The 23,368-nt window shown below is 44.3% G+C and overlaps 1 protein-coding gene across 1 annotated transcript in view; it reads right to left on the bottom strand.

Annotated features, from left to right (window-relative positions):
* LOC126471525 (dihydropyrimidine dehydrogenase [NADP(+)]) overlaps positions 1–23,368 on the bottom strand; it is a 272,626-nt gene that overhangs the window by 216,411 nt on the left and 32,847 nt on the right. Inside the window, exon 2 of the mRNA XM_050099748.1 lies at positions 7,748–7,858. Coding sequence (XP_049955705.1) covers positions 7,748–7,858 — 111 coding nt within the window. The remainder of the gene's footprint in view (positions 1–7,747; positions 7,859–23,368) is intronic.

Raw genomic sequence — 23,368 nt, 5'->3', positions numbered from 1 at the left:
TCATCCGAGACACCCTTACAGTGCAGCGGCACGTCGACGATGTTCTACGCCCCGTTTTGTTGCCCTTGATGGCAAGCCATCCTCGGCTTACATTTCAGCAAGATAATGGCTGCCCGCACACGGTGAGAGTTTCTACTGCTTGTCTTCGTGCTTGTCAAACCGTACGTTGGCCAAAGTGGTCTCTCCCCACTGAGAATGTTTGGAGCATTATGGGCAGGGCCCCCCCAATTAGCTTGGAATTTTGACCATCTAACGCGCCAATTGGACACAATGTGGCGCGATATCCGTCAGGAGGCCATCCAACAACGCTGCTAATCAAAGTGAAATTGAGTAACTGCTTGCATAAGGGCCAGAAGAGGACCAACACCTTATTGACTTTTGCTCAGTTTGTGAAGCTCTTTCTATTGAACAAATCATCCAATTTTACTTTTTCTCTTCTCTCTTTTTGTTTTTGTTGTACACATTCATTACATCTACCGATATCCGTCCCGTTCGAATAATTCCTTCATGGTGAGTGGTTTGTTTTATCTTGGACTGTATTTGATACTTAATTCAGTGGCTGCTCATAACCACACATTCACAATTACAAACGACTCGTTTGCGGACCGGGGTGCACTGGGACGTTGTTACTTTTGTTATCGTATACTTTCACTCTTGTCCTTTTTCAATATTAAAGACACTTCCTGTGTGGTGTCACCGCCAGACACCACACTTGCTAGGTGGTAGCCTTTAAATCGGCCGCGGTCTGTTAGTATACGTCGTACCCGCGTGTCGCCACTATCAGTGATTGCAGACCGAGCGCCGCCACACGGTAGGTCTAGAGAGACTTCCTAGCACTCGCCCCAGTTGTACAGCCGACTTTGCTAGCGATGGTTCACTGACAAATTACGCTCTCATTTGCCGAGACGATAGTTAGCATAGCCTTCAGCTACGTCATTTGCTACGACCTAGCAAGGCGCCATTATCATTTGCTATTTATCTTGTGATGCATGTACCGTCAGACCGATGTTCACCAATTATGGATTAAAGTTAAGTATTCCAGAAGCTACGTACCTTTTTTGCTAGTCTCTATTCCTTTAACTGTTCCAGACCTCACGCCAGCCTGCGTCAGCTTAAACGCGTGCCTTTCGGCTTCCTCTCATAGTGGCTTGGCTGTCTTGCCAAGTCACAACATCCTGCATATTTATATTCTGTGATGAACTGGCTGTACTAGGTCTTCTCATTAGGGACTACACTACTGGCCATTAAAACTGCTACACCAAGAAGAAATGCTGATGATAAAAGGGTATTCATTGGACAAATGTATTACACTAGAAGTGACATGTGATTACATTTTCACGCAATTTGGGTGCATAGATCCTGAGAAATCAGTACCCAGAACAGCCACCTCTGGCCGTAATAACGGCCTAGATACAACTGGGCATTGAGTCAAACAGAGCTTGGATGGGGTGTACAGGTACAGCTGCCCATGCAGCTTCAACACGATACCACAGTTCATCAAGAGTAGTGACTGGCGTATTGTGAAGAGCCAGTTGCTCGACCACCATTGACCAGACGGTTTCAATTGATGAGAGATCTGGAAAATGTGCTGGCCAGGACAGCAGTCGAACATTTTCTGTGTCCAGAAAGTCCCGGACAGGACCTACAACATGCGGTCGTGCATTATCCTACTGAAATGTAGGGTTTCGCGGGGATCGAATCAAGGGTAGAGCCACGGGTCGTAACGCATCTGAAATGTAACGTCCACTGTTCAAAGTGCCGTCAATGCGAACAAGAGGTGACCGAGACGTGTAACCAATGGCACCCCATACCATCACGTCAGGTGATACGCCAGTATGGCGATGACGAATACACGCTTCCAACGTGCGATCACCGCGATGTCGCCAAACACGGATGCGACCATCATGATGCTGTAAACAGAACCTGGATTCATCCGAAAAAATGACGTTTTGCCATTCGTGCACCTAGGTTCGTCGTTGAGTACACCATCGCAGGCGTTCCTGCCTGTGATGCAGCGTCAAGGGTAACCGCAGCCATGCTCTCCGAGCTGATAGTCCACGCTACTGCAAACGTCGTCGAACTGTTCGTGCAGATGGTTCTCGTCTTGCAAACGTCCACATCTGCTGACTCAGCGATCGAGACGTGGCTGCACGATCCGTTACAGCCATGCGGATAAGATGCCTGTCATCTCGACTGCTAGTGATACGAGGCCGTTGGGATCCAGCAAGGCGTTCCGTATTACCCTCCTGAACCCACCGATTGCATATTCTGCTAACAGTCATTGGATCTCGACCAACGCGAGCAGCAATGTCGCGATACGAGAAACCTCAATCGCGATAGGCTACAATCCGAGCTTTATCAAAGTCGGAAACGTGATGGTACGCATTTCTTCTCCTTACACGAGGCACCATAACAACGTTGTACCAGGCAACGCCGGTCAACTGCTGTTTGTGTGAGAAATCGGTTGGAAACTTTCCTTATGTCAGCACGTTGTAGGTGTCGCCACCGGCGCCAACCTTGTGTGAATGCTCTGAAAAGCTAATCATTTGCATATCATAGCATCTTCTTCCTGTCGGTTAAATTTCGCGTCTGTAGCACGTCACCTTCGTGGTGTAGCAATTTTAATGGCCAGTAGTGTATGTTGACAAACTGCTATGAAAAAGGGACACCTGAGGGGTTGAAATTAGAGTTGCAAGGAAACGATGTTGTCATTAACATTATGTGAGTTCGCTGGGAACGAGTTTCGTCTTCTGGCTATACTGACTGGTATATGGCACTGAGGCGGAATGCGTTGTATTGGCCATGAGGGTCACCAAGGGTATTACCTACCCAAAATGTAACTTACCTTAATGCCATCCTCAACCCTGAAATTATGCATTCTTTAGACAAATTTATCGATTCACAGCACGAGAAAATTTTAATGGAGCAGATGTCCTAAATTTTGAAAGAAATCGCCAACACAACATTATATTGACAAGTATTTCAGGTACCAGTTGTGGCGTGTTTGTGCTAGGTATCTGCATAGTTAATTACTGGAATAAACACAGACGTTTACGGTCTACAGATCCACCGGCACAGTTGAAATTAAGTCGTTAGCACGAATGGGCCGGAGGAACAGCTGATGGAAGCAAAACTACTATATTTATGTAGTATAAAAATTAGATTAAGGATTGTATTTTATTAATGTTCTGGAAACTGCACTTTAAGAGCAAGCTCATATACTAGTGCATAAGGAAGAAGCCCATGTGAAACAGATCATGATAGTAGCCGGGTATTGTCATCTGCACGAGACGGAATTCCGTTGGTTAAGAATACATTTAAGGGAAGGCTCGTCTTGGAAGATTATGAACCAATGTTTCGAAAGAGGGAATGCCAACTGCACCAAGAAAAAGGTCAGCGCCCGAACTATAAATTTTTTAAGGTTTTTGCAGTCGCGAGCAGGCAGTAGAGGCCGGCTCGGCCGACGTTGCTAATGGAGTAAGCCATTGACAGTATTGTTGCCATTGCTTCAAAACACTCTGTCCAGACGGGATTTGCGACACCGGTCACGGCCGAGGCGCATAGAACTGCTAACGCCGTAACTCAGGGTGAGCATCAGTGAAGTATTTTCAAATAACTTCCGGGAATTCAGCCAGGTAACACTTTCAGCGACTGTCGATATTTCGGCGGGAGAACACCCCGCCATTTTCAAGGCAAACTGTAAAGGACAGGCGGCGTACATGCAAATGTAAAACCTTGGTTCTCGGACTGAAGCAGGAAAGATAACACACACACTGAACACTAGTGCCACCAAAGATGACCAAAGTCAGAGTTGTCGATAGTGAGACTATGAATTCGCAGGTTAGGTAGCATTGACTCTGTCCCTCTGTTTTTTGACAAGGGAGAGAGCCGGATTCCAAACAGAGTTTAAACAGAAACCTCCATCCCTGTTAACGAGGTTGCTCGCTAATTTAATCTCAACTGCCTCCCTAATAACACTGTCCTAATAGCTGGACGTGCATGTCAATATCTCGGTGTTATTATATAACATGGGGTGACCAGTATCCAAGCAATGTTCGGCAATAGCAGATCTACTTGGCTGCTGTAATCGTGTGTGCCGTTTATGCTCAGTACATCGGTCCTCCACGGTCCTGATAGAGTCAATGCTACCTCACCTGCGAATTCATAGACTCACTATCGACAGCTCTGACTTTGGTCATCATTGGTGGCACTAGTGTGTGTGTTATCTTTCCTGCTTCAGTCCGAGAACCGAAGTTTTAAATTTGCATATACGCCGCCTGTCCGTTGCAGTTTGCCTTGAAAATGGCGGGGTGTTCTCCCGCCGAAATAACGGCGGTCGCTGAAAGTGTTACCTGGCTGAATTCCCGGAAGTTATTTGAAAGTTGTATACGCCAGCTGAAACTCAGGTCTCATCAGTGAAATAATATTACACAATTTTGGTAAACATTTTTGGAATTCAGTGACCAATTAATTGTTATATTTAGATTAAAGTTCAGTCTTGATCACGTTATGTCTGTTTTAATGAGTAACCGGTTTCGGTTTTTTCTATAAAACCATCATCAGACCCATTGGCTCCTTTGGGTTGGTAGGTGGAGCTCTCCTTGCTGCTGTGCAGTCAGTTGACTGCACAGCAGCAAGGAGAGCTCCACCTACCAACCCAAAGGAGCCAATGGGTCTGATGATGGTTTTATAGAAAAAACCGAAACCGGTTACTCATTAAAACAGACATAACGTGATCAAGACTGAACTTTAATCTAAATATAAAATAATATTACACTTGTGTGTTACGCACAAACTCACACATCGCAAGTTTAACTAGACCTGGCAACCCGTGCTCGGTGCAGAGCGAACTAGAAAAGGCTGACAGCAGCACAAACACGTGAAAACCCATTCATCCCCCCTCCTCCCCCCCTCTCCCCCGCCAGTAGAACTACATAAGAAGCATAGCTATAAGGGTATAAATAATCGAGCGTAGGGGCTCAAGGTATTTAGTCGTGCCACCATTCTGTCTGCATCTTGAACCAAAGAGAATTAAAGGCTTTTGAGTTAGAGAGAGTAATGGCCTTTTGTGTTTCAAACAAAATACGGCTAATCCTCGGTGACGATGATCTGCTGGCTGCCTGCCCCCTGATTAACTCGTCAAGTTCCAGCACGACGCTCGCCATATCCGAGCTGGGGCGGCTGCATGTGGTTCTACAGCGTGGGACTTGGGCAATGTCACCATTGCGCAGAGCTGGTTTGCGGCCAGTCGCCAACGCCCTTGCAGCGTAGACGTCTTCGGCCATCGTCCTGGTAGTACGTTGGGAATGACTGGGGCACTGCCGCCCGGCATCAAACAAGTAAGGTCAAACCCAATCGCTCGACATGAGAATCACGAGTACACGCTTTGGAGGATCTGGGTGGCCGCGCTTGTTCTTCACAGCTGGCGTATACACACGGCACCACGGTAGCTGCCGGCCGCCACCCAGGTCAACGGGCATCACAGGCCCATTCAGCAGTCGGCTGCATTCACACACACACACACACACACACATACACACACACACGGTGCTGCCCCCCTTCTAACAGCCGAGTACCGCAAGTCTCTAGAGGAACGGAAGGTTCCAAATGATTGGAAAAGAGCACAGGTAGTCCCAGTCTTCAAGAAGGGTCGTCGAGCAGATGCGCAAAACTATAGACCTATATCTCTGACATTGATCTGTTGTAGAATTTTAGAACATGTTTTTTGCTCGCGTATCATGTCATTTCTGGAATCCCAGAATCTACTCTGTAGGAATCAATATGGATCCCGGAAACAGCGATCGTGTCAGATCCAACTCGCTTTATTTGTTCAGGAGACCCAGAAAATATTAGATACAGGCTCCCAAGTAGATGCTATTTTCCTTGACTTCCGGAAGGCGTTCGATACAGTTCCGCACTGTCGCCTGGTAAACAAAGTAAGAGCCTACGGAATATCAGACCATCTGTGTGGCTGGATTGAAGAGTTTTTAGCAAACAGAACACAGCCTGTTGTTCTCAATCGAGAGACGTCTAGAGACGTTAAAGTAACCTCTGGCGTGCCACAGGGGAGTGTTATGGGACCGTTGCTTTTCACAATATATGTAAATGACCTAGTAGATAGTGTCGGAAGCTCCATGCGGCTTTTCGCGGATGATGCTGTAGTATACAGAGAAGTTGCAGCATGAGAAAATTGCAGCGAAATGCAGGCAGATCTGCAGCAGATAGGCACTTGGTGCAGGGAGTGGCAACTGGCCCTTAACATAGACAAATGTAATGTATTGCGAATACATAGAAAGAAGGATCCTCTATTGTATGATTATATGATAGCGGAACAAATACTGTTAGCAGTTACTTCTGTAAAATATCTGGGAGTATGCATGCGGTACGATTTGGCTCTGAGCACTATGGGACTCAACTGCTGAGGTCATTAGTCCCCTAGAACTTAGAACTAGTTAAACCTAACTAACCTAAGGACATCACAAACATCCATGCCCGAGACAGGATTCGAACCTGCGACCGTAGCGGGTACGATTTGAAGTGGAATGATCATATAAAATTAATTGTTGGTAAGGCAGGTGCCAGGTTGAGATTCATTGGGAGAGTCCTTAGAAAATGTAGTCCATCAACAAATGAGATGGCTTACAAAACACTCGTTCGACCTATACTTGAGTATTGCTCATCAGTGTAAGATCTGTACCAGGTCGGGTTGACAGAGGAGATAGAGAAGATCCAAAGAAGAGCGGCACGTTTCGTCACAGGCTTATTTGGTAACCGTGATAGCGTTACGGAGATGTTTAGTAAACTCAAGTGGCAGACTCTGCAAGAAAGGCGCTCTGCATCGCGGTGTAGCTTGCTGTCCAGGTTTCGAGAGGGTGCGTTTCTGGATAAGGTATCGAATATATTGCTTCCCCCCACTTATACCTCCAGAGGAGATCACGAATGTAAAATTAGAGAGATTCGAGCGCGCACGGAGGCTTTCCGGCAGTCGTTCTCCCCGCGAACCATACGCGACTGGAACAGGAAAGGTAGGTAATGACAGTGGCACGTAAAGTGCCCTCCGCCACACACCATTGCGGAGTATAAATGTGGATGTTGTAGATGTAGATGGCTGGCCGGAGTACTGTATGAGGCTACTTGAATGAACACACATCATTTCTCCCACCCACCCTGACGCATAGCGGCCCGGAATAGGCCAGGTTCTTACACTACTAAGAACCATGTACCACCTCTTTGTAAGGTCCAGAGACCATGGTCAATCGCAGTGACTTCAGTATGGTTATTGTCTTTGAATTAAAATGTAATATCTGTTCGTCTCATTGCGTATTTTTTTCAGTTGCCTTCTATACTAGATGTAGTGTTGTCCGAAGAGCTAAGTTCCACGGCAAGATTGGTATCTCGCGACGAAACCACAAGTAAACAAGGTTGTTACCAGAAGCAGCGACGGATGGGAGACGGTGGCGTACAAGCGCTCAGAAGAGTTCCCACACGCCAACGCATCAGCTCGATTACTTCCGTCTGAGCGCAGTGCCGCTCAGTCAGTAATCACCGCCGAAGACGACAGCATCGTCTCTCTAATCTCTAACTTCGTGTGTTGAAACCGCATACGAGGCTCAATGCCATGACCGCACGGAAGAAGGGAGCTGTCGCTCCTTGGCGATTTCCCCTTGACGAGAGGCCGAGAAGGAACGTCGCAAGCGTACTCTTTATAATCTATGTTTCGCAATCTGTGTTAGGTACAGCTACTTACCTCACATGATTTATTGGCATTTCTCTTCCACTTCAGTTTGTTTTTCTTCGTCACTACCGTTGGCACCACGGTGGCGTGTGGAGAAATCTTTGGGTTGAGAGCCAGTAGGTTCTGAAATGATAAATTATGTTTTTACAGTTTCAAAGTGTACTAAGACAAGAAAATAGTGTACCTGATGTTACAAAAGTGAAATTTTAAAATAACAACTAAGACGTGCATTAGTGGTATCAGAAGTTATCACAGTAAATAAATTTTGTGCTAAAGCACACTCCGCAGCAGATTTTTGAAAAATTTGCTCTTACCAGCAAAATGTCTTGCTGTCGATTATTGAAAATACTGCTATTTTTGTTTAATCCGTTATTCATTAGAGAATGTAAACAGCATAAACACTTCCTTTGGCAACAGAGAATAATAGAGAATATAAACAGCATACGAGTACATACTCCATTTGACAACAGAGAATTATCCTACATATATTGTTGTTCTGGTCTTCAGTCCAAAGGCTGGTTTGATGCATCTCTCCATGCTACTGTATCCTGTGCAAGCCTCTTCATCTCCGAGTAACTACTGCAACCTACATTCTTCTGAATCTGCTTAGTGTATTCATCTCTTTGTCTGCCTCTACGATTTTTACTCTCTACGCTTCCCTCCAATACTAAATTAGTAATCCCTTGATCCCTTTTGTAGTCACGTTGCGCCACATATTCTTCTTCTCCCCAATTCTATTCAGTATCTTCAAATGGTTAAAATGGCTCTAAGCACTATGGGACTTAACATCTGAGGTCATCAGTCCCCTAGACTTAGAACTACTTAAACCTAACTAACCTAAGGACATCACACACATCCATGCCCGAGGCAGGATTCGAACCTGCGACCGTAGCAGCAGCGCGGTTCCGGACTGAAGCGCCTAGAACCGCTCGGCCACAGCGACCGGTTATTCAGTATCTCCTCATTAGTTACGTGATCTACCCATCTAATCTTCAGCAGTCCTCTGTAGCCCACATTTCGAGAGCTTCTATTCTCTTCTTGTGTAAACTGTTTATCGTGCATGTTTCACTTCCATACATGGTTACACTCGATACAAATACTTTCAGAAAAGACTTCCTCGTATTATACAGAAATTGTGTAAAGTTCTGTGCATTCACTAACTCTGGCATAAGAAAACTTTGAATACGGCTATGAAAACTGGAGGTATCGCTGTTGTTTTGTTTGTTTATATGAAAACACTGTTAAAACTGAATCTTGCAGAACAATTACCTAGTTACTGCTCTGCGAATAAGGAACTACAACACAAGTGCATGTTGACTGAATATTGAGTGATTACTTTGCTTTTCCAGGCAAGCCCAGAAATTGGAACATAAGACTAACATTGTGGTATGACAAAACGCAAGATACTTAACCATGAAGAATTAACATCAAAGATTAATATACACATACATGTAGTAGCACTGGCTATCACAGTTTAATCGGAATGCGATAACAATTTTTTGCTCAATCCCGTTAATAGTGGACAGTATTTTCATTATAAAAGAAAAATCGCTTCGGTTCAAGGTGTTGCACGTATGAAGTTCAAGAGTTAAAGCCTAAAGATTTAAAAAGCGAATAAAGCTTCACACAATTATTTTGCGATAATGTGACAGTAAGGCGTCAAAACGTCAAATCGCAGACATTGGTGATTAACTTGCACCTTAAAGTATCAGCAGCTATGGCAGTACAAATATGCAGAATATGCATAACATAAAGCTATAAGCCGTAGGCCATTTTACACGTCTGGATCTGCACATATACTTCGAAAGCCATTATACAATACATTTCGCACTAATGTTAGTGTGTTTTTGTCCTCTTCCAACGATCTATTGATGGAGGGGAAAACGACGAACTACATAGCTGCGTTGGTGCCTAAATCATTCTTATCTTTCATCAGCTCTACTCGAGATACAGGGTGATGAGAGTAAGCTGATAGCACAGACTTCTTCGAATAAACATTTCTCTTAATTTACCCAACAGCGCTGCTTGAAAGGAACCCAAACGCTGGAACACTACTTTAGAATTGATCGCAGTAGCGTCTAGTATGCGTTTTCTTTTAAGAAAGCACTGTACTTTCACAGAAGCATCTCAATTCATTTCACTCTTCAATATGCCTTGCCCAATACTTATTTTACGTGTTCGTTCTATTTGATGCCACTTCCAGCACTACTCCTAAATACTGATAAGGTTTGACATAATCGACTAGTGTGGGGTACTTCTGTTTCTTATAGGCATTATCTTAGACTTATTGATATTTAAAGAGAGCTGCGAACAATTAAATAGTGACTAAACCACATCTTATAAGTAATGTATGTACGTTGAGACCGCCTCCATAGCTCTGTGATCACCTTGTCTGATTGCTATCCGGAGGATCCCGGTACGCTTCGCGGTATTACAGGGATTTTTTTCTCGGTCTGGGGCTGGGATGGGGTGCACTCAGCCTCGAGATGGCAACTGAGGAGCTACTTGAGTGAGAAGTAGCGGCTCCAACGTCTAAGAGGCTGCCAATGACCTGGAGAGTGGTGTGCTGATCCCACGTCCCTCTATACACCAGTGTGAAGGGATGACGCGGTGGCCGGTCGCTACTGAATATACTGAGTACACGAAGCTTTAGGTCTGTACTGAGAAATTTAGAGTCTTATTACACTTTCTTAGGGTTCAAATGGCTCTGAGCACTATGTGGCCGAGCGGTTCTAGGCGCTTCAGTCTGGAACCGAGCGACCGCTACGGTAGCAGGTTCGAATCCTGCCTCGGGCATGGCTGTGTGTGATGTCCTTAGGTTAGTTAGGCTTAAGTAGTTCTAAGTTATAGGGGACTGATGACCTCAGATGTTAAGTCCCATAGTGCTCAGAGCCATGTGAACCATTGTTTGAGCACTATGGGACTTAACTTCTGAGGTCATCAGTCCCCTAGAACTTAGAACTACTTAAACCTAACTAACCTAAGGACATCACACACATCCATGCCCGACGTAGGATTCGAACCTGCGACCGTAGCGGTCGTGCGGTTGCAGACTGTAGCGCCTAGAACCGCTCGGCCACTAAGGCCGGCACACTTTCTTAGGGCACACCACATGTTTTACTTCCGTTTCAGTTGAATATCCGCTGTGTAGTATAACGTGCACTGAGATGACAAAAGTCATGGGATAGCGATGTGCACAAAAACAGGAATAACAGATTTTGAACGCGGAATGGTGGTTGGAGGTAGACGCAAGGGACATTTCATTTTGGAAATCGTTAGGGAATTCAATATATAGAGTTCCACAGTGTCAAGAGTGTGCCGAGAACACAAAATTTTAGGCATTACCTCTCGCCACCGACAACACAGTCACCGACGGCCCTAACTTAGCTACCGAGAGCAGCGGCGTTTGTGTAGAGTTATCAGTGTTAACAGGCAAGCAACACCGTGTGAAATAAGAGCAGAAATAATGTGGGACGTCCGACGAACGTATCCGTTAGGGCAGTCCGGCGAAATTTGGCGTTAATAGGATAGAAGCAGACGACCGACGTAAGTGCCTTTGCTAACAGCATGACATCGCCTGCAACGCCTCTCCTGGGTTCGTTACCATGTCGCTTGGCCCCTACGACGGACAACCGTGTCCTGGTCAAATGAGTCCCGATTTCAATTGGTAAGAGCTGATGGTAGGGTTCGAGTGTGGCTCGGACCCCACGATGCCATGGACTCAGGTTGTTAACAAGGCACTGTCGAGTTGGAGGTGGCTCCATAGTGCTTTGGGTGTATTTACATGGAATGGACTGGGTCCTCTGGATGTTCGGCTACTTGGAGACCATTTGCAGCCATTCATGGACTTCATGTTCCCAGATAACACTGGAATGTTTGTGGATGACAATGCACCATGTCACGGGCCACAGTTGTTCGTGATGGGTTTGAAGAACATTCTGGACAATTCGAGTGAATGGTTTGGCCACCTAGATCGTCTGTCATGGATCCCATTGTACGTTTATGGGACATAGTCGAGAGGTCAGTTCGTTCACAAAATCCTGCACCGGAAATATGGCAGTAGGGCTCAGTACTTCTGCAGGGGACTTCCAACGACTTGTTGAGTCCACGCGACGTCGAGTTGCTGCATTACGTCGAGCAAAAAGAGATCCGACACAATATTAGAAGGTATCCCATGATTTTTATCCCGTCAGTGTCTTACGAATTAGTCAAACATTCGTCGAGTCAATTGCACGTCTGCGACGATACTCCGTATGATCCTATCTTGGATTATGGTGTAAAATATGACACAGTGTGGAACGTCTTTCAGAAACCTAGCAAAACGAAATCTATTTGTTCACCTGCATCTACTCTTTGCAAGATTTCATGTATGAATAAGACCGTGTTCATTACTTGAGAGAAGCTCCTTTTCCAGCATGAACGCCATAAATGCTGAGATTAGAATAATTTCTAGGATACTGCAACAGATGGACATCTGCATTATCGGTATGTAATTATGTGAAGCCATTATTTTACTTTTAATGAACAGAGGAGTGACCTGCTCTCTTTTCAAGTCATGCACCATTCTTCTCTGCGCAAGAGGAAATGGGATAATTCCGCAGCGTATTAAGTATAAAATCTGACTGGAATTTCAACTGGATCTGGTGCCCCGTCAGCGTTGAGTACTGTTAACTGTTTTTCAATACCAGAGATTCTTTGTATATGTCTTATATTCGGGAGTCTGCGTGGCAATATCACTGCCATGTGTAAATACATTTTCAAATGTGGAATTTCGCATATCTCCTTTCTTCCTGCTGTCTTTAGTTTCATCAGCAGACGAACCCACGATAGATTAAATGAAAGGTTTACATACAACCAAACCTTCTTAAGATTTCCTGTCAGATTTTCCACCACTATTTAACTGTGGAAATAACTGTAGGCTTCGCCTGTGACCATTCTTACGCATGCAAGAGTTCCCATTATGTTTTCCCTATCAGCTTACCTGAAATATCTTTCGAAGCGAGACTGTAGTTTCCGGAACATTGTCCGCATGGTGGTATTAAACCAAGATAGGTCTTTGTTAATTTACTTGGTACCACGACTTATACCGTTTTTCAGCTTTAACCGCAATTTTTTTGCGTATACGGATCTGAATTTGATCAGTTCACCTTTTAGATAGGTTGTTAGCGACTGTATATCACTTCGAGTAAACAGAAATACTTTTCCAGATTACTTGATGACATTTATGCCTTTAGTTGTCTTCGTTACTGTAATACCAAGAAGGTAACTAATTCCAATCTTACTTGTAACACTTTCGAAACATCCAACCTGTTTGTGACCAGGAGGACTAAAATATTTCTGTCACGTGTTGCCCTTGTTTGGCAATGTATTCAGTATTACTTAGCAATACTGTTTTGTCTTTACTACCAATAATGTATGCATAGTTTTCCCAGTCGCTACTGGGCAGGTTAAAGTCACCACTTGCTACTACCGTATGCTCAGATGTTTCCGTGCTATAGTGTTCATGCTATCTTAGAATGCCAGTATTGTTCATTGCCCTTGATGCTGGTGCATAAATTACATGCCCAAGAAACATTTCTGAAATATTTTTTGTGCTGTTCTTTGTCATTGGCGAATATCAGAAACAAATGTTGGCGAATGTGTTACACTGAAGCAGTCTCACATTAAATCTGTCCGGATAGGAGCAATCGTCATCTCTTAGCCGCGCACCCCCTTTTCACAACATTCTATTAGGTTCCTAGGGTTTTTCATGTCAGTCGGACAGCCTAATGAAACTGCCTCAAGTACATGAAGACATGCTGCTTAAAAAAAAAAAAAAAAAAAAAAAAGAAAAAAGAAGGAAACAGTTGCGCGTCCAACCAACAGGAAGGTTATTAACGATACAGCACTAGAACATGTGCACAAGGATGACCGTGGTCTTGCTGACAGAACCATTCCATCATTCGCCTGAAGTGATTTAAGATTTAAGAGAACTGAGGAAACCAAACCCTGTGTATAATAACCTCTGCAGACTTTCTGGGCCGTGACTGTACCTTCAAGTGACAAAAATGTTTTAATGTATCCGTTACTTTTTATTGTCACTTCTTGATTGCATCTATGCGCTTCAAAAGCATGTCCTCCATTGCAGGTGCCTTTGCACAGAATCGTATTCACGCAGTGACTGCTACATGGAGATCAATTATTATTTGTTCTCCTGCTGCCATGTGGTGTGTTCGGTCGTGCACTATCATTTTGGTGATTAGTTACATTGACTATACGAAAACCACGGCACTCATTGTTTAAAAAAATGAAATGTCGTTATGATATCTTACGTACTCGTTATACACGGAAATGACTCCTTCGTAGTACGAACATAGAAAATTTTCACATAGACCTACACGCTTACGTAATTTCTGTAAGTACTGTAGTTCAGCTTTTAATGATAAACTTTGGTCGTACGTTTGAAATGTCAGCAGACACCGTTACCTGAAAGGTGAATCGAAGGTTCCAAACAGTGCCCGTCATGTGGTTTTCTCCAGTGCTACTGAAGTTGAGGACGAGTTAACGATTTGACGATAGACAAGTGAATCTCTTTCCAACTGCATTCACGTAGCACAGAGATTAACGTACATATACTACTACACCGCCATAGTCATTCGTCAAGTATAACTATATGATACTTTCGCTACTTCTGAGAAAGACTGTTATCAATATTTCGAAGCACAGATATGCGACAAGTTTCGAAAAATCTGAGGAGCTACGAATCTGTAACGAAAAATATGTCATTACATTGGATCCAACAAAACAGAACGGAACAGCGAAATGTCTTTGAAGTGCGCACGTTACACGCAGCAACAGCCTTACCTGCCACAGCTAAACAGACATTTAATGAAACTGGACAAATAATTGACAATCAGTATCACTCGCTCAGTTTAACAAAGTCAAAAATTTAATTTTTTTTGCGAATAGCAATTATTTATGAGTATTTCTTTCCTTAATGTTAGTAAATATTTGTTCGCCTCCTGGTTTCAGTAATAAGAGACCTGATGTAACTGTTACTTTCCTTCATAGCTACAAGAACAGTTATTTGTTGCTTCGTTTACGAAAATTTTTTTTTCATTTTAGTTCAATCGCGATCAAATGTAGTAAATCTTTCTACAGCCTTGTGGTAATTTCAGAAAAGCAATTCACCTTTACGTAAAAAGGTTTTCTGCAAAGTGAAGGCTCTTTTCTCACTCACACGTCAGTCAAACTTGTTAACTATGCAATAAACTAACTTTGAACATAAAGAAACATATCAGAAATAATTTGAGCATAAAGGGATTAAAGATCAAAATAACGCTGTGAAAGTAAATGTATGCGATATTCAGTAGACACCAAGCTTTAGGGGTGATATGGATTTGAGTTGAAGTGTAACCAGCACACAAAACTGCTAGCAAAGAGTCCCCTATGCCCTCCTTGGAGTTCTGCTATCATTATACAGGGTGGTCAGAAACAGTCTGAAAAGCTTGCAAGTGTGTTGCAGGGTAGGCTGTGCTGAGAATTAATTGTTAAGAAAACAATGTGATACGTTACGCCTTTTCCGAGTTAATTAGCACTGAAGTCAGCCAATCAGGCCACTGTGGGCGCACTTTCAAGCGACAGGCCGGAGATGGTGTCGCCAAAAGTGTTCCTCGTTTGGTTTCCTAAAACCGAACAAGGGAGCGAAACAAAAATTGGACATGGGGCGGTTCTGACGATCGAGTCTAAAGGCTAAAGGCCGTGCAGTCTCGTGCGCTGACGTCTACGTATGAGACCAACTGACACTAAGATTATCTGTCGGGTCACTTGAATTTGCGCGCACAACGACCTGATTGAGTAAGTAAAATGTTAATTAACTCGGAAACGGCACAATGTAGTGAACTTTTTTTTCTTAACATTGTTTCTCAGCACAACTTCAAAAAATGGTCCAAATGGCTCTGAGCACTATGGGACTCAACATCTTAGGTCATAAGTCCCCTAGAACTTAGAACTACTTAAACCTAACTAACCTAAGGACATCACACACACCCATGCCCGAGGCAGGATTCGAACCTGCGACCGCAGCAGCCTCGCGGTTCCGGACTGCAGCGCCAGAACCGCACGGCCATCGCGGCCGGCCAGCACAACTTACCCTGCAATATCCTTACAAGTTCTTCAGACTGTTTCTGACCAGCCTGTTTAACTGTCAGTGACTTATTGAGTCCATGCCACGCCAAGTTGCTGCATTGCGCCGGGCAAAATGAGGTCTAACACGATATTAGAAGGTATCCCATGCCTTTCGTCAGCTCAGTTTGTAGTATTGTAATTTATTTGTCCAGAGGTCACATTTACAATGATACTGTATTTGTCACCTTAAGGCAAGGGAAAACATCCGTAATAGAAAAACAGCAGTATTCGTTTCGGAGAGTACCCTGTACCACTATTTGTCATTTCCGCTCCTGTTCCACTCGCAAATAGAGCGAGGAAAAATGACTGTCTGTACGCCACAATATGAGCCCTAATTTCTTGGTCCTTACGCGCGATGTGTGTTGGCGGCAGCAGAATCGTTCGGCAGTCAGCTGCAAATGCCGGTTCTCTAAATTTTCTCAATAGTGTGTGTCACGAAAAGAACACCGCCTTCCCTCCAGCGATTCCCATTTGAGTTCCCCAAGCATCTTCGTTAACACGTTTTGGTCGAACCTACCGGTAACAAATCCAGCCCTCCTCTGAATTGCTTCGATGTCTCCCTTCAATCCGACCTGGTACGGATCCCAAACACCCGAGTAGTACTCAAGAATAGGTCGCACCAGCTTCCTATATGCGTTTTCCTTTACAGGTGAACGATTCTTTCCAAAAATTCTCCCAATACACCGAAGTTGACCATTTGCCCTCCCTACCACAGTTTTCACACGCTCATTCCACCTCATATCTCTTACACCCAGATATTTAAAGGACTTGACTGTGTCACGCTAGACACTAGTAATACTGTGTCCGAACATTACAGGATTGTTATTCCTACTCATCCCCATTAACTTACATTTTCCACATTTAGGGCTAGTTGCCATTCATCATACTAACTGGAAATTTTGTCTAAGTCGTCTTGTATTTTCCTACAGTCACTCAACATCGACACCTTACCGTACATCACGGCATCATCAGCAAACAACCGCAGACTGCTGCCCACCCTGGCCGCCAAACCATTTATGTACATAGAGAACAACAGCTGTCCTATCACACTATAAATACGTGTGTGTACTGTGGCCAATGTGTACAATGTGCGCAATGAGTAGTGGAAGGATATTAACGACTGTTGTAACATTGCTATAGAAGCACATCGGACCTCCAGGATACAGCTCGCTGATACCGTGTAATACTGCCTCTGGTGATCAAAACGGACTTCGTCCGACAAGGAAGAGAGTTGACAAGTTTCTTCAGGCATGCCGTACCCTGCTGAAGTCACTCATTGATGATTAGATCCCGTAGAGCTACCACGTTGCGGGGAGGTTCATTGCTATGTTTCGCCAGCTGTTCCAAATCGCCCCACACATTTTCTGTGGGATTAAGTTTGAGTGGTTTAGCGGATCAGTCGAGGTGCGTTAGGGTACCTTGTAATCGTCACCACAGGAACGTATGCTTCGAGCCCTGTAAGGCGACTGTTGTCATCATCTGTTCACAACATTCTCATCACGAAGCTGTAGGAGGAAGGACAACATCCAGAATGTTGAATTAAACATCGCGGCTCCTGTTCAGGGTAACCAGATTTAGTGAGCCATACTCATGATACGAAAACAAACCCCAAAAATCACAGAATCACCTCTGGTCTGAACCACAGCATCTACACACTACGGCTTTACCGCCTCGTGAGGCACTTGCTGACATCACGTCTTACATCATTTGAAAAAGAGTTAAATCGCAGTTTGCCCGATCACACTACACGCCTCCAGGTAACTACCTTACAGTACCTATGTTGTCTGGCCCATTCATTGCGTGCAGCTTCATGTGCTGCTGTAAGTAAACCATATTGCGAGGTATCCGACTGCAAATGACCGTTGCACACAGTTCCCTTCGTAATGTTTGCTCGGGAGCTGGTTGAGTTGGCTCTGCGTTCACTGATAGCAGCAATTCCTGTAGCATTTGAAGCCGATTGTCATTGACAATCCGTGTCACTTGTCTCCATATTAGATAAGATCTTTTTACGACCACTGCCTTTTCGCTATATTACGTGGCTGAGAATGGTTTACATACTAACAGTTTCGGCAACTTTATTCAAGGTGTAGCCATGTACATGGCCAAACACGACACCTCTTCTCTGCCATTCTGTCACGTCTCCACTTCGACCCATCTTATTGTGCTGCTTCTATACAACCGACTGGCATATTCACACCACTTCACTGCCCTGACATAACGGCAACGTTGGTGGCTCACATGACCACCTGGTAAGTGACTAATATTTTGTTTGCCTGGTGAGCTTACAAAGAACGTTGTACATAAGGTACAAAAGTTATCAAATTAGATCTGAGTAAATTTACATCTACATCTACATCATACTCCGCAAGCACCAAATGATGTATGGTGGAGTGTACTTCTGGTACTACTAGCGGATCGCTCCCTCACCTCCCCCCCTCTCACCTTCCCCCCCCCCCCCCCCACCCTGTTACAGTCGCGAATGGCGCATGAGAAGACTGATTTTCGGTAAGTCTCTGTATTTGCTCTAATTTCTCGAAATTTCTCGCAGTGGTCATTACGCGAGATGTGTGTGGGAGGAAGTAATATGTTGTCCGACTCTTCACGGGAAGTACTCTCTCGAAATGTCAGCACTAAGCCTCTCCACGATGCACAACGCCGCTCTTGTGATGCCTGCCAATGACGATTGCTGAGCATCTCTGTAATGCTTTCGCGCCGACGATACGATCCAGTGACGTAACGCGCCGCTCTTCTTTGAATCTTCTCTGTCTCCTCTATCACTCTTATTTAATAAGGGTCCCATATTGATGAACAGTACTCAGATACCGATCGAACAAGCTCCTTATGAGCCAATTCCTTCGTGAAAGAGTTACATTTCCTTAAGATTCTTCCTATGGCTCTCAGTCTGGCAACTGCTTTTCCTACTATTTCTTTTATGTGGTTATTCCACTTAAAAGGTCGCTCTGGATAGTTACTCCTAGATATTTTATGACAGGTACTCTTTCCAGCAGTTTCTTATCAACAGAGTAGTTGTACAGTAGTGGCCGTTCTTTCCTGTGTATGCACAATACGTTACATTTATTTACTTTCAGGGTCGACTGCCAGAGACTACAGCATTCATCAATCCTCTGCAGGTCATTCTGCAAATCGATACCGTCTTCTGTTTTGCTACTTTGTTATAAACAACCGCATCATTTGTGAGCAGTCTTCAAGAACATCCAACACTTGCTACTAGATCATTTATGTGCATTGTAAACAGTAACGGCCCTAACACATTCCCTTGGGGAATTACCTTTACGTCTGTCGAATTTCTTCCGTTAAGAGCGACGTGTTGAGTTCTATCAGCAAGAAAGTCTTGAATACAGTGGCAAATCTGCTCCGATGCTCGTTAAGCTGGTATTTTTTTCAGTAGACGTCATTGCGGGACGGTGTCAAATGCCTTCCTCAAGTCAAGAACCACGGCATCGACCAGAGCGCCGTTGTCTATTGCGTTATGAATCCAATGGAGGAACAGAACGAGCTGATCGCAAGATCTCTATTTGCAAAATTCATACTGATTTTTACAGAGCAGATTTTTCGCTCTCCAAAGTCATCATAATTCTTGAGCATAGAACATGTTTCATAATTCTGCAACAGATTGACGCCAACGATATAGGTCTATAATTGTGTGCATCTGTCCTACGGCCGTTCTTGAAAACGGGTATGACCTGTGGTTTTTTCCAGTCACTAGGTACCCTTCGCTGCTCCAGCGAACTACGATAAGCTGCTGGTAGAAGGAGGACAAGTTCTTTTGCATAAGCTACGTAGACTCTTATAGGTGTTTCATCTGATCCTGATGCCTTTCTGCTACTAAGCGATTGTAGTTGCTTTTCTATTCCGGGATCGGTTATCTCAATATCTGTCGCTTCGACGTTCGTAAGATGACTGAGAGGAGGGACCGTGCTATGATCTTCCTCTGTGAAAGGATTTAGGAAGACTGAATTCAGTATTTCAGCCTCTCTTTTCTCTTCCGCTTCGATGCCAGTATGGTCTTTGAGTGAATGATTAGATGATTTTGAATCGCTTACTTGATTTTACATAACACCAAAACCTCTTACCGTTTTAACTCAGGTGGAAAGTCATTGAACGCTTCTCTCGTTGCTCTCCTTGCACTGATTTTCGCTTCGATCAGCTGTTGTTTGTCATCCAGGTTTCTCTTGACTATGAGGTGAAGCTCTCTTTGTCTCGATTTTCTAATACGGCTATTAAATCACGATGGGTCTTTCCCATCCTTTAAGACTTTTCTCGGAATATACCTAAGGCATATTGAACGATGCTTCTGAAGTTTTTACATTTGTGCCCCACATCTTCTTCCTCATCACTCAATGTTTTATGTAACCTTTTTTCTTTTTCACTCGGTTTTAATCTGACATGTGGAATGTAACTTTACGAACGAGCTATGGAGAATAAACAGCTAACAGTAGTATACTCTACCCTTATTCGTGCGGGATGCCCGTTCTAACAATATTTCAAAAAGAGTGCAACGTATCGGAATAAGTGTTAGAGCAAGCGATTGTACGGAAGCGGGAAATTATTTATCTGAATAGCTCGTATTCGTGACGATATCTACTTAAATGCTGAAGCAAGAATGTTTCCTTAATCAGATTTATCTACTTTTTTAAAACGTCGACAAAAGCTCGTGAAATAGCAGAACGGTAATACAATACATGCCAACGAACAGTGAACCTTTTGGCAAAAATAAACGGGATGAAATTTATTTGTAAGGTAGGAGCATCCATCACAGCGCACTGTGATGTTCAGTGCCAGATAAACAGCGTAACGGACCTGAAATAGTCTTCGGCCGCACATTTAGTTCAATCAACGCACTCTACTTTTCAGCTGTTACTGAATGTTATTACAAAAAAGTATATCTTTCCAGTTTTGAAAACCATGTTCGATTCAATATATTGATACATAAAAAAACTACGAGGATTAACCAAACAGTAAAAAACTCACCTTTTTGTGTGTTCTCATTCGTCAGAACCTCGTCTCCATATAGTGTCTATTAAATATTCAGGATTTCCCAGGTAGTAGGGCAACCCGTATACATGACTTTCCAGAATGAGTTTACGCCCTACAGCGGGGGGCACGCTGTTTGAAATTTCCAGGCCGACTAAAACTGTGTGCTGGGTCGGGACTCGAACCTGGGACCTGTGCTCTACCGATTGAGCTATTCAAGCACGACTTAGGACCCACCCTCAATGCTTTATAGTAGCTCTCTCCACTTCACAGTTGTTAACCTGCATACCTTGCATGACATGCACTTTTGGAAGAAAGGATATAGCGGAGAACTGGCTTAGCCACAGCCTAAGAGATTATAACCGGGATGTTCCAAGTTCGTGTCCTGGTCCGGCACACAGTTTTAATCTGCCTGAGAATTTCGTATACGTGGTATTTTATTGACTATTTTTGGTGCTCTGAACTCGTATTGAGAAAGAACGGGGCTCGTATCCCAGTTTGGCCACTCTGATTTAGGTTTTCGGAAATCATTTAAGACTGTGAACAATTTTAATAAACAGTTTTGGAACAGTGATCAAAAATTTTTAATTTTTTTTTCTTTTTAAAATTCAGTCTTGATCACACCACGTATGCTACAAGAACATAGGTGACCGGTTTCGGTCATATCACATGACTATCATCAGACCCATGGCATCCTTCGAAGACGGTAGGTGGAGCACTCTTCTCAGCTGCTGTGAAGTCAACTGACCAGTTCTGACCCGCTGGCATCACAGCAGCTGAGAAGAGTGCTCCACCTACCGTCTTCGAAGGATGCCATGGGTCTGATGATAGTCATGTGATATGACCGAAACCGGTCACCTATGTTCTTGTAGCATACGTGGTGTGATCAAGACTGAATTTTAAAAAGAAAAAAAAATTTTTTTTTACTTAAGACTGTGATCGTTCCTTAACCAAAACTGCGATCCATTTCCTTCACTATCCTAGTTCATTCCAGCCTAGCAGGCGCTTCTTCTCTAATGAACTCGCAGTCTACATACCATTAAACTTTAAGCTGCTTCCATAGTATGACGTTTCTATGACATATTTACGCGCAAACTTTAACACTCACTCAGTCGCGCTCCAATGAACCGGAGTTCGTTCGTAACTGACTGCAACGGTCGGACACTCCGGGATTAGCGTGAAACCGCTTGCTCGGAGGAAACTGCCTAGCGACAAGCAGTATGTCAGGTTTACTGGGACACGCTCCTTGACAGGAACAGCGCAGATCTGTTGCGAAACGCTACGCGTGTCGCACGAAGGCTGAGTCGACCGCAATTGACGGCACTGACCTCAAACAAGCACAGATAGCTCCACTGCCCTTCTCAAATTCAGAACGCGGCTGTTTCCAATGTAAGCAGGCGTGTTGCGAGAGCGGCGCACATGGAGATGCGTCAGCTTCATGATGTTGCTTGTGTCAGCCCGAAGGGTCACTCACCCCGGTAGCCAGAAACGGCTCCAGTCTTCACACACATCGGCGCTATTCCTTGCCGGTGTTCGTGTTGCGTGTTGAGCGGGTCTGTTTAGTATAGATGATTGTGATAAGTGTCAGTGGAGTCTACTGCTGTGTTCGTGTTGATGATGAAGAAGGGAGAAGGCTCCAGAACACAGACCAGGGTTCGGCCAATACGGCAACTGGGCGTCCACTGAACGGCGACAGGTGGCATTTTCAGATGAATCACGTTTTATGCTCTATCAGATAGATGTCAGTTGGCCTGTACGGTCCTGTAACAATCACCGGAAGAGGCACAGGCCGTAGGAGGGAGCATTATGGTCTGGGAAATGTTTTCGCGTCATTCCCTTGGTATTCTCGTCATTCTGGGAAGCACAGTGTATCAACACAAGTATGCATCTACCCTTGGGGACCATGTCATCCTTTGCATACAGTTTCTTCCTCGTCGGCACGATGGCATCTACCAGCCGGACAGTGGAACCTGTCACACAGTTCGCAGTGTACGTGAGTGATTCGAAGAGCAGCAGGAGTAATTCACCGTATTCCTCTTACCATCAAACCGCCCAAATTTAAACCCATTCGAGACTCTATGGGACCAACTTGACCGGGCTCTTCGAGCCGCGAATATTCAACCGAGAAACGTAGCGCAGCTGGACACTGCACTGGAGTTGGCATGATTCCACATCCTTGCATCCTTGTCGGTACTTTCCAGAAATTCACTGAGTCTCTTCCTGGACGTCTCGCACTGCAGAAGTTGGTTGTTCAGGCTTTTGACAGGTGGTCATATTAATGTGACTGGATAGTGTAAAATCGAAGTGTACACTTACCATTAGATCCGCGATTGCGGAGACTGGTCTGTACGTTATGGGTAAGAGAGCGTGTTGATGAGGGAAACGCTGTTTCATTCGGTCGTTTTCGCCTCCGTCCAGGTAATCAGTCTTTATGTTTTTTTATTTTTCATAGTAGAGGGTCTTTTCATTTCT

The sequence above is a fragment of the Schistocerca serialis genome, chromosome 3, assembly GCF_023864345.2.
Source record: "Schistocerca serialis cubense isolate TAMUIC-IGC-003099 chromosome 3, iqSchSeri2.2, whole genome shotgun sequence".
Lineage (NCBI taxonomy): Eukaryota > Metazoa > Arthropoda > Insecta > Orthoptera > Acrididae > Schistocerca > Schistocerca serialis.
Note: the sequence above shows the minus strand (reverse complement) of the source record. Positions and strands in the feature narration are given on the sequence as shown.